Source organism: Saprolegnia diclina (assembly GCF_000281045.1).
Source record: "Saprolegnia diclina VS20 unplaced genomic scaffold supercont1.213, whole genome shotgun sequence".
In the NCBI taxonomy this organism is placed as follows: domain Eukaryota; phylum Oomycota; class Saprolegniomycetes; order Saprolegniales; family Saprolegniaceae; genus Saprolegnia; species Saprolegnia diclina.
The window spans coordinates 1-11,532 of NW_008246280.1; the positions used below are offsets into that span (position 1 = coordinate 1).

Below are 11,532 nucleotides of genomic sequence, written 5' to 3' on the forward strand. Positions count from 1 at the left end.
TCTAATAGCTGCCAGCCCATGCCTAGGCTTTGGTAATGACAGATCGACCCCTGAAAGCTTGCCACGATTGGTTGTTGGGTAATGCTTCCATTTTAGTTTAGCAGGACTAGGGACGAGGAGTATGAATTGGACCTCACTGCATACGAGGACTCGCCTCCTTGTCGGGTTCAACCGAGGACGCACGCGACAGATGCGGCTTGTCGTCGAACAAACTGTCCTCGGCGGTGGGAAAGGCCGTGCCGTAGTCGTCGTCGTCGTCCGTGTCGACCGCGGCCTCGTCGTCTCCGATGCAGATCTCGTAGGCGTCGCTGACAGCGTCCATCTCGTACGTTCGGTCCTCCGTGTAGCTGGTCGGAGCTGCTTCGTCGTTGATTTCAGCAAACGAAGCACCGCCGGCAGTTGCGCTGTTCTCGTAGTAGCCGTAGCTGCCGTACTGGGAGGCTTCGTAGCCAGCATACTGCGAGGCGTCGTACTGGGAGGCGCCGTAGCCAGCATACTGCGAAGCGTCGTACTGGGAGACGTCGTAGCCAGTGTACTGCGAGGCGTCGTACTGCGAAGCGTCGTAGGCAGCGTCATCGACAGGATGCAATGCGTCGTACGGCGCATCGTAGGGAGTAGGTTGTGTGGCGTCGTAGTCAGCTGGTTGCGAGTAGTCGTAGGCAGAGTACTGCGAGCCATCGTAGGCAGCGTATTGGGAGGCATCGTAGACCGACGTGTCGTAGGCAGCGTACTGGGAGGCTTCGTAACCCGCGTACTGGGAGGGATCGTACTGCGAGGCGTCATAGGCGGCTTCTTGGGAAGCAGGGTCGAGTGCGTACTCGGAGGCTTCGTACCCAGTGTACTGCGAGGCGTCGTACGGAGCCGCGTCAGGGGCAGCAAAGGAAGCGAAATCGTAAGCGGGGTCATGCGTAGCGTACTCGGAATAAGACATCTCATTTGCATACGCCGCAGCTTCTTCAAGCAACGGTGCAGTGATGGGTCCGTCGTTGGCGCCGATGCGAATGTCGTACTCGGTGGTGTCCTCCGCAGGTGCCAACGTCTCTGCGGCTTCGTGCTCTGTCGATGACGAGACATCGTGGTTCGCGCTAGCTTCCGGGGCGAGGGCCGAGACGTCGACATTCGTACAAGCCAGCAAAGGGTCGTCTTCTACCGCGCAGGCGTCCAGTGCCGTCGGCGCATGTGTCATCTCTGCTGCATTTTCGGTCGGACCCGAGACGCCAGGCCCCGAGGCGTTGGTTGCTTCGCTACCGCTTGTACAGTCCGCTTCCTTGGAGCTCGTCACAGCGCCGTCGTGCATTTCTGAGTGCAGAGCGAGGACGCTGCTGTGCTCTGCTGTCTCTTGCGCCGACTCGTCATCGACAGGAATTACGCTCGTTGAGTCCAGCACCACGAAACCACTTGCATCAGCATCAACCACAGCATTGGTTTGTGCGTTGGCTACTGCAACTTCGTCGGCCGTGTCGTCCGGAGACTTGCAGTATGGCTCGTCGTAGGCGAGGTACATACTGTAGATGTCTGTGCTCTCGTCCATGAGCTCGTGAAGGCGAATGTAAGACGAGGACGCGGCTCGGGGTGCGCGTGTCGACGGCGCCGCGCGACGCAGAAGCTCTGCGCAGCCGCGTTGCCCCGCCGCTGTGGCCTCGTCAAGCGCTGTGTGCCAGTCTGTGTTGTGGAGTGACGTGTCGCAGCCGAGGTTGAGCAAGTGCTGCAAAATCTTTTGGTTGCCTACAACGTCGATGTCATTCTACTCGCTTCGCACAGCCAAACACACCGGCGATCGCGGCCCAGTGCAAGGGCGTATCGCCTCTGGCGTCCCCAGCGTTCAAATTGGCCTTGCACGACCGCAGTAGACTCGCCTGTCCATATTAGTATCCAGTGGATACATCAAAGCCATACCATTTCGAGCCCATGGGAGGAGTCGGTCGCGTAGTGCATTGCGACGCGTCCAAAGTTGTCGCGGGCGTTGGGGTCTGCGCCGCCTTCAAGGAGGCACGCCGCCAGGGACGCATGTCCCGCCGCCACAGCCAGCTGCAGTGGCGTGCGCCCGTCGCCGTCGCGAACGTCGATAGACGCTGAGCTTTGGAGCACGACAGCGATCGACGCGTGGCCGAGGAGCGCGGCCATGTGCAGCGGGAACATGCCCTCGTACGACGCCGTCGTGAGCGCGGGTCGATGGGCCAAGAACTCGACTGTAACGACTTGGTTCTTGGCGCATGCTCGGTGCAGCGCGTTGTAGCCCTTGTTGTCGACCGCTCGGATCGACGCACCGGCCTCGAGCAGCCGCGCGATGCCACGTATGTCCCCTACGCGCGTCGCTAAGCTGCATGCCATTGGTGCCCGGAGGGCTACCCGCCTCGGCTGCGCGCATGAGCGGCGTCACGCCGTCGTAGTCGCGCGCGTCCACGTCCGCCGACTGCTCGAGCAGAAAGTCGACCATGGCATCCCGCGCGTCATTGTCGTCCAAGCCGCGCGCTGGCGTCAGCACGAGGTGCAGCGGCGTCTCTCCAAGCGCCTACGACACATAGTATCAATCTTTCAACCGTAACTGTGGCAGCTACGTTGCGTTCGTTGACGTCCCGCCCGTCGAGCAGGCTCTGGAGTGTATCGTCGACGCTGAGAGTGACGGCGGTGTCGAGCACGGAGCGTGCGGGTGGCTTGGTTTTTCCTTGATTGAGGACCGAGAGGCTCTGCGACCGCTGCAGCTGCGCTTGCAAATTGAAGGTCGTCGGCAGCGCGAGCACAACCGTTCGCGGCGTCTCGCGGACAACGAGGTGGTTGGTGATGTCGAGGGCCGCCAAGTCGTGGTCGCGCTTGACGGCGTAGAGTCGCCGGAGGTACGTGGACGTGCCGTTGTTGAGCTCGAGGAGCCCTCGCTTTCGATGCAACACGCACGAGACCCACGCCGACCCGCGGTAGAGCCAGAGCGCAAAGTACGTACTCGTGTCGCCGGCAAGAAGTTTGGCCGACGACCAAATCTTCTTGGCGATAAAGCGCCGCGCCGACCGCTGGAGCCGCCGCTGGCACCGGCGCCGGTACAGAATCGGTCGCAGCCATGTCTGAAGCCTTGAGGCACAAGCACACTCGAGGCGGTAGATGCATCGCACGTGATGACGCCTGAACGTCCGTTGAATGCGCTGCGCCGCTCGCCGCCGCCAGAAGCCCCGCCACGTGCGCGCGAGTACTCGCGCCGCCTGGCGCTGTCGCAACGCCGCCAGACGGCGCGTTCTCTCGGTGCGGCTTTGGTAAACGGCAGCCAGCCCCATGGTCGTCCACGAGACGACGCGGGCGCGGAGGTGCGCACGCCGGCGTCGACGATGGTACATACGCCACGCTGCTTGCAACCGCATGCGCGCCGTCGCCTGCAGAGCACTGCGCACGAGAGCGTTCGCCGTGACTTCTTGTGCGACGTGGCAGCTGCACTCAATTTGCCGCGTCAACTTGGCGACGACACGCACCGCCTCGGCTTGTACCGCCATCGTGTCGACACCCTAACAAATCAGAGGTTCGAGCGACGCTAAGGACGTGGAAAACCTGCGAGAGCGACCGAGTGACAAACGATACGGCGGTGGTTCGTACGAGGCACCGACGTCGATGACGGCGCCAGGCTTCGCTAATGCTCGATGCCGCCCGCCACCGCCGCTGCGACGTCGCAAAGCGACAGACAGCCGCCGATACAACGCTCGCAGCTTTGTGACGCGAGGCGACCAGCCGGAGAGCGTCCATCGTACAGTGGTGCACGAGATGGGCGACCACTCGCCGCAAGTGTCGAATGTTGCGCCAGTAGCGGTACCACTTTTGGAGTCGGCGCGCGTGTTTGCCAAAGACGCAGGCGCACGCAGCCTTGACACTCACCGAGGCGGTTCGGTGTACGCTATACGTAATGACCGTCCTGCGCTCAAGCTCGACGAGCGACGCGATCGCACGCGTGGCGACGCTGGTGGCCGTGGCGGCCGTGAGGCGTCGCCACTGCAGAAGTGTCGACGCGCGTGAAAAGCTCGTTTGAAGCAGACGATGGGTGAGTGCGGCGGTCGTGCGCTTGGTGTACGACTGGACGACGCCGACATGAACGCTTTGGTCGGTCAACGCCAACGCCACGTCGCGTACAGTGCGCAAGAAAATAGCAGAGGGCGGTGCTACCGGTACTGACAGCGCTGGCTCGACGACCGGCGCGGTAGCTTGGAGCCCGCGCACGGTCGTCTCGACCAAAGACGTCACGAACGTTCTTGCAACGTGGCGCTGAGCGGCAGCTCGCATTTCGTCGGTGGCGGTCGCGATGCGTTGCACGGATGTCGACACAGCACGCGTCACGAGGGCCGTCGCCAGCATGCAGCGGGTGGCCGCGCAGACACTGTCTTGCGCCATTTGAGACGCCACCGCCAAAAGGCAACGCCGCTGGGCTATGGCCACCACAGACACTGATAGAGTCGAGTCAACCAGGGTCTTGGCAGTTGCATGCTGGGCCGCGATGCGACCTTGGAGCTCGGCCAGAAGGCAAGTCACGTGCGCGCGGATGCGTTCGCTTGCTGCTGTCGCGTCTTCGCGGCCCATTTGCCGGCGCTCCGATTGTTGCAGCGACGCCGCCTCTGCCAACGCGTAGTGACGCATCGCCAACAGCCGCGCTGCGTCTTCGACGATGTCGTCCAGGCACCGTGTTGTCTCGTGGAACGTCTCGACGTCCGCCGTCAAGGCTTCGAGGCAGCGCGTCACCTCTTGCTGCACTTCCACAGAGTGAACCGCGGCCTCAAGACACGAAGCGACCTCTCGCCGCGTTAATTCAGCTGCCAAAACGAAGCCCACGGCAGAGTCCAGCACCTCGTGCGAGCAGCGGCGACTCAGCGTCTGCGTGTCCTCGATCTGAGCAACTATCGACCGGACGACGGCCCGGCATTGCGATCTGCGAGCGTCGGTCCTTAAATATTGGTTGCGAGACAAGCAGCGCTGGAGGACGATCGCAGCCGCGTTTTGAAACCAGTCGTCGACGTGCGCCACAAGACGCTGGAGCACCAACGAACAAGCGCGCTCTTGTTGCCTCGTACGAACACAGCGCTGCAAAACGCGAGCCGCACACTGCCGGCGCAACGCCACCACATGGCGTTCGGTGGCAGCAGCCAACTTCCGCCACCGCTGTCGACACCAGCGTTGAAGGCACAGCACCGCAACGTCGGTAGCATGAGACAAAGTCTGCTCGACGATCGAGCGCAACACGTCGGTGCACGCTGCGGTCGTTTCCCGCCACCGACGAAGTCGACGCTGCAGAATCAACACACTGCGCTGCAGTCGCTGGTAGCGAGATCGGGCGGCTTGCTGCCGCCACAGCGTCTGCAGACGGACGGCGGCTACGTGCTGCTCCACGGCTTGGACTAGCATGTTAAGCGCCGCCTCGCACGTCGTCAGCTGCAAAACCTCGTTGCACGCTGCGGTCGTTTCCCGCCACCGACGAAGTCGACGCTGCAGAATCAACACACTGCGCTGCAGTCGCTGGTAGCGAGATCGAGCGGCTTGTTGCCGCCAAAGCGTCTGCAGACGGACGGCGGCCGCATGGCGCTCCACAGCATGAACTAGCATGTCAAGCGCCGCCTCACACGTGGTCCGCTGCAACGTGACCTCGCGCGCCGTGCGCAAGAACCGCGAGAGGCAATGGGCGACCAGGCGTCGTCGATGACGCCGCACGACGCGATATAGCTGGCGCGCGCAGTAGCCCCGGTACACCGTTTGAACACGCGTGGCCGCTGCATTCGCGCACGTGGCTTCGACCATTGTCGCAAGCACTCGTCTACATATCGTCCGGACAGAGAACAAGCGCAGTGACCGCTGGAGGGTTCGAGCGGCTGCATGCCGCCGCGTCCGCGCGGCCTCGGCGCGGCGCCGTCGAATGCAGTTTTGCCAGACGACTTGCACTTGCGCGGCGGCCGCGTCACGACGCTCAATCAGCAGCAGCAGCGCGCACAAGACATAGCTGCAGGCGCGTCGACGTGCTTGATTTCCTCTAAGCCAGCGCTGGATCCGTCGTGCAGCAGCGATGCACCGACACCGCCGTCGTCGGTCGCAGCGACGCGTCACCCGACGACGTCGCCACAGCAGCTGGAACCCGCGTGCCGCTCGTTCTTTGGCTTGTTGTCGAGACGAGTGCGCGCACCACAGACGCTGGAGGACGCTGACGCACCGACGTCGACGCTGCCACCACACATGGCGCTGGAGACTCCGCTGCAGTGTCCGCGCTGCCCACGCCCGCCGACGTTGATCGTATCGGCGGTACGCGCGCTGCATACGCGCAGCGGCCGCGTTTTGCTGACAAACAAAAACCGAATGACGTCGCCACGACTGTTGTACGACCACCGCACTTCGCTGGCGTCGCGCGGCCCAGTCGCGGTGACGCCGGAACGTTCGTTGAATGCGCGAGCTAGCCAATGTGCGACGGCGTCGCGCTGCGGCACCGCGACGCCGGCACCGATATGCCCGCCACGCTCGTTGCAGTCGTCGGGCGGCCATGTCGCGACGGCTTTGCACAAGTTTTTGAACGTCCCTTCGGGCACGCGTCCCTCGCCAGAGTGCGGTTATGGTGGTCGCTGCAGCCTCTCTCTGTTCTCGTGCGAGCTCGCAGTAGTGATGCCAGCGTGTCATCGTGATCGTTTGCGAATTGCGCTCGCAACGTCGCCAGAGCCGTCGCCGTCGCTTGAGAAAACACACGGCGCGTCGCCAGAGGAGAAAGAAGCGCCGTCGCTGGCAGCGAGCCCGCAGCGGTCGCCCACGACTGAGTCGGCGCCACGCTTGGAAAAGCCGGCGCACGCGGCGCATCCGATGCATGGCTGCTATGGTCCCTTTGGCACGCTCTCGCGTTCGCCACGCGTGCCAGGCTCGAAAACACCGCTGCGTCAGTGCACTCTCGTAGATTTGGACGGCGTCGTCTGCGCTCCACGCACCCGGCGACTCGAGACTCGGTGGGTCACGAGGCTTGACGACGGTGTGCGGCTCGTTTACGTGGCGAGCGACGTGCGGCTCGATGACGGGGTCGTGCTCGGGTGCCAACGTCCACATGTTGGAATGCGCGCCAAAGTGCGATTTGAGGTCGGCTTGCATTGCGTCGCATAGCGACGCCACGGTGCCAAAGGTCGCGCCGTCGTCCTCGTCGGCACTTTGCAGCTCTTCACCGTCGCTCACAGCGTCGTCGTACGTCATATCTGGCTCACGTCGACCGTCGTCGTCGTCTTCGTCGTCGTCGCATGGCTCGGCCGCAACAAACTCAGGTTTCGGTCCAAGTTTCATACTTGGTTGCGCGCGGGCGGTGTCGAGCACGTCATCGTCTATGGATGTTGGCGGTGCCGCAGCCATCGCTGTCGAGAGCACAACGAGCGCATCGAGGAGCCGGTTCTCGTCGACCTCGTTGGTCGCTCGCAGGCGCTGCAGAAGCGCGTCGCGGTCGCGCGGCCGTCGAAAGACCACGTACGCTGCGAGCTCTGGTTGCGTGAGCGGGACAGCACACAGCAGGGGGTTGCACAGGAGGCTCTCGACGCCCAGCGCTTGCAGCAAGACAGGCGCGCCCTGCAGAAAGTTGGTGTCCGTGGCCATCTACAGCCAAGTCGGAAACAAAGCGCCGCTCGATCGCGTACCTTGGTCAGGTACGGCGCGATTGACGGGCTGTGGTGCGCCACAATGTTCATTGTGTGTTGTCGAAGCCGCTGGCAGAGCTGGACGAGCTGAATGAGTCGCGTCGGTGACGTGGCGAGGTGCGGGCGCGCGCAGAGTTTGGCCATACTCGCCAGAATGCCTTCGCGCACGACGACCTACGACGTCGCATTGGAGCTAAGGGCGCCCGTGTGAGCCGTACCTGGGCATCGAGAACCTCGGCGGGTCGTTGCTGGTGTTGCACCTCTTCTACGTGATGGGGCGGTGATGGCGCCAGCGGTTGCAACTGCCGTGGGCTCTTCGCCATTGCCGGCGCTGTCTTCGCCCGCTCATCTAGCACGGCGCGAACGCCGCGGTGCGACGACTGGGGGCGCGGGCGCTTCTTGGAGGCCGCCTTGTACGGTGACGCCGACGTCGTCGACGACCGCGGCTTGGCCGCCGCCGCCAACTAGGACGCATGAGCCAGTGGCAAAGGATCGAGACAGACATTGGCCTGTGGCCGCTCGCGCACTTCAAAGTGGCCATCATAGCTCACGACCTCGTAGAGCGGGACTAGACAAAGCTGTCGTCAGCGCCGTGATACGTCGGACAGGCCGAGGGCAACCCTGGGGGCGGAAGTAGCGGTGGCGGCTCCGCGGCGCAATGACTTCGACTTGCGCTTCGTACTCGTCGTCGTCGCCGGCCTACGCACAGCATAAGCAGTCGCCACCACCGCCATGCGACCTTCATGCCCCTGGTCTGCAACGGGTCTGCCAATGAAACCGGTAGATCCTGTGGCAATACATATACCAAAACGTATGCATTGCAAGAGGTTTCGGAACTGTACTTCCTACTGTAGCATGGTCCTTTCGGTGTTGGTCACTGCCCAGCAAACCAAAGTACTTCAGCGACCTCGATGAGTGAAACACCCCGCATCCTCGCGTTTGGCACAAACCAGGTCCGCTGCCGAGCCATGTTGCCCTTGTCCGGTTGATTGAGCAAACGGCGCCGCTGAGTCTGCAGTGCCCCTATCACTGCACATCCTGATTTTAGCTTGGAATTGACTTCATTTCCCCTCTTCGCCCATCGTCGTCGACTGGATACCGCGGGGATGAGTCATTCAGCCGAATGACTCATGCGCCAGCGCATGTCGCAGCCGCCGATCGAAGTACGCAAATAGTGTGAGGCTACTCGCCACTGACTGGCAACTCTGCTGGCGCCAACATCGCCACGACAGCGCCTCGACGATCAGTCGCAGCCTCGGATTACTCGAGCCCTCACCGTTCGTCGAAGTGCGTGGGACATGCTCCACCAGCTGAGGAAGGCCTTCGAAGTCGCTCGCCGGCTGTCGCTGCCGATCCATTTCGACCGCGTCGTCAGTTGGGTCTGACCAAGGGAATAACTAATTCCCTTGGGTCTGGCGATGGAATGGGACCCCGTCTTGCGACGAAGTCGATTTTCCTCATCGTCCGAAACTTCGTTGCGTTGGCTTTTTTGGCGCCGCTGGACACTCCGGATAATGATATCCGGCGATTCGAATGACTCATCGCCTAAATAAGAACTCACTTTGCCTTTTTGCTCGTGTTGCGTCAAAGCTACCTCCACACCGCCGCCAGCCTCGTCCGCGCCATTTTATGTCCGCGAAGAAGACTTGGACATTCAACAAGAAGTACCCCAACATCACCGCAGCCCACTAAGTCCATCTCGATCCCAACTACACGACAACTGAATGACTACACCGCACATGACTTCCATCAACACCACGCCAGCCAAGAAGGCCGGCTTCGACTACCGCGTCCCGACGAGCTCGTACACGGATGCGTACGCCACCAACCTCCCGGTGCGCCGCGTCCAGGCGCTCGTCGTCGGCTGCGGTGTCGCCGGCAGTGCGACGGCGCTCCGCCTCGCGTCCGAAGGCGTCCGCGTCACGATGCTCGGCGCTGCCATCGACCCGGCAAACTGCAACAGCTACTGGGCCCAGGGCGGCATCATCTACAAGTCCACCGACGACTCGCCCGAGCTCCTCTCGTCCGACATCCACCGCGCCGGTGCCGGCGTGTGCCATGACCCGGCCGTGCGCAAGGTCGCAACCGAGGGTCCGCGCTGCGTCGAGGACCTGCTCCTGGACGTGTCCAAGGTGCCGTTCGAGCGCGACAGCAACGGCAACCTGGCGCTGACGCTCGAGGCGTCGCACAACCGCGCCCGCATCCTCTTCAAGGCCGACCACACGGGCAAGGCCATCACCACCAGCATGCAGGCCGCCGTCATGGCGCACCCCAACATTGAGCTGCTCACGGGCCGCGTGGTCTTTGACCTCGCGCTCAACGACGCTGGCGACTGCGTCGGCGCCGTCCTCATCAACACGTCGACGAACGATATGGAGGTGCTGCACGCGGACATGACGCTGCTCGGCACGGGTGGTCTCGGTGACATTTACCGCAACACGTCCAACCCGGAAGGCGCGCGCGGCGAGGGCGTGGCCGTGGCGGCCCGCGCGGGCGCCAACCTCAAGAACATGCAGTACGTGCAGTTCCACCCGACGACGCTGTACATTCCTGGTGAGCGCCGCTTCCTCTTGACCGAGGCGCTGCGGGGCGAAGGCGCCAAGCTGCGCACGAAAGCCGGGCGCTTCTTTGCGACCGACTACCACCCGAGCGGCGAACTCGCGCCGCGCGATGTGGTCGCACGCATGATTCTGAGCGAGATGGACAAGACGGGTGACGACTGCATGTACCTCGACATCTCGCACCTCGACAGCGACTGGCTCAAGAGCCGGTTCCCGACCATCTATGCGCACTGCCTCGCACGCGGCATCGACCTCACGAAGGAGCCGATGCCGGTGGTGCCGGCCGCCCACTACCACTGCGGCGGCATCAAGGTCGACCTCGCCGGCCGGACGAGCGTGCCGCGGCTGTACGCGGCGGGCGAAGTAAGCTGCACGGGTATGCACGGCGCCAACCGCCTCGCGTCGACGTCGCTGCTCGAAGCGCTCGTGTGGGGCTGCGCTGTCGCGTCCGACTACTTGGCTTCGGACAAGTCGGCGTCGGTCAATACCGAGTCGGTGCGCATCCCGGCGCTGTCGGTGTCGGCGACGACGATGGCGTCGACCAAGGACGTGCAGTCGGTGCTCAGTGAGCTGCAAGCCGTCATGTGGGACCACGTCGGCGCGACGCGGACCACGGACGGGATGCGCGTCGGCGTCAAGAAGCTGCAGGCGCTCGAGGCGTCCATCGACCGCCTTTGTGGAGATGTCTGCCTCGATGCGACGCTGGTCGGTGTGCGTAACGCGGTCAAGACAGGCAAGTACATTGCCGAAGCGGCGCTCGCGGCGCCCATCTCGGTCGGCACCCACCACATTGTGAGCGACGACCCGGTCAGCGACAGCAACAGCGAACACGATGGGGACTCGGACTCAGTCAAGTTCTTCGACTAAGCGCAAGCCAAGGACATTGCTGCCTTCCATAACATGTACTTTGAAACAAGCTATGTATTTTCTTATTCCACTTCTTACCGTTTTGACTCGCGGGCCTTGACAACATCCATCGCCGGCAGCTGCGTTGTCTGCTCGGCATCTTCCACTCGAAAACGCTTGGCGACGTCGCGCTCCACAAACGCTGCAACAGCAAACCGTTGAGTACGATCGTCGCCCGCCAGCGTTGGCGCCTTCTAGGCCACGTGCTGCGGCTGGGTCGCGAGTCGCGGACCGCAGCCACGTTTTTTAGGGCGCACCAACATCACGCTGCCGATCATCTTGCACCGCGACCTCCAGTCGCTGACGCCGCCTCAGTCGCTGGCGTCTTCCGAGGGCTTGACAAACTGCGTAGCTTTGCCGCCGACCGCAACGCCTGGAAAGATTGTACCGACCTTGTCGTCCAGTGCCTCACCCGCGGCCACAAGCGTCGTAGGGCGACGACAGAAGAGCCGGACGAG

General features: G+C 63.0%; 2 protein-coding genes across 2 annotated transcripts; one reads left to right on the forward strand and one right to left on the reverse strand.

Moving 5' to 3' along the window:
* Positions 1-133: 133 nt before the first annotated feature.
* Positions 134-8,352, reverse strand: SDRG_17199 (hypothetical protein; the record flags this gene model as incomplete). The annotated part of the gene is made up of 13 exons (XM_008623438.1): positions 134-1,725; positions 1,772-1,856; positions 1,897-2,303; positions 2,350-2,512; positions 2,559-3,488; positions 3,532-4,839; positions 5,791-5,956; positions 6,917-7,566; positions 7,608-7,781; positions 7,826-8,071; positions 8,111-8,175; positions 8,228-8,306; positions 8,347-8,352. The coding sequence occupies 13 exons, from the start codon at positions 8,350-8,352 to the stop codon at positions 134-136; spliced, it is 5,871 nt and encodes a 1,956-aa protein (XP_008621660.1).
* Positions 8,353-9,183: 831 nt separating this feature from the next.
* Positions 9,184-11,105, forward strand: SDRG_17200 (hypothetical protein). Its single transcript, XM_008623439.1, has one exon. It carries the CDS (start codon positions 9,332-9,334, stop codon positions 11,033-11,035), a length of 1,704 nt encoding a protein of 567 aa, XP_008621661.1. The 5' UTR covers positions 9,184-9,331; the 3' UTR covers positions 11,036-11,105.
* The last annotated feature ends 427 nt before the right edge of the window (positions 11,106-11,532 follow it).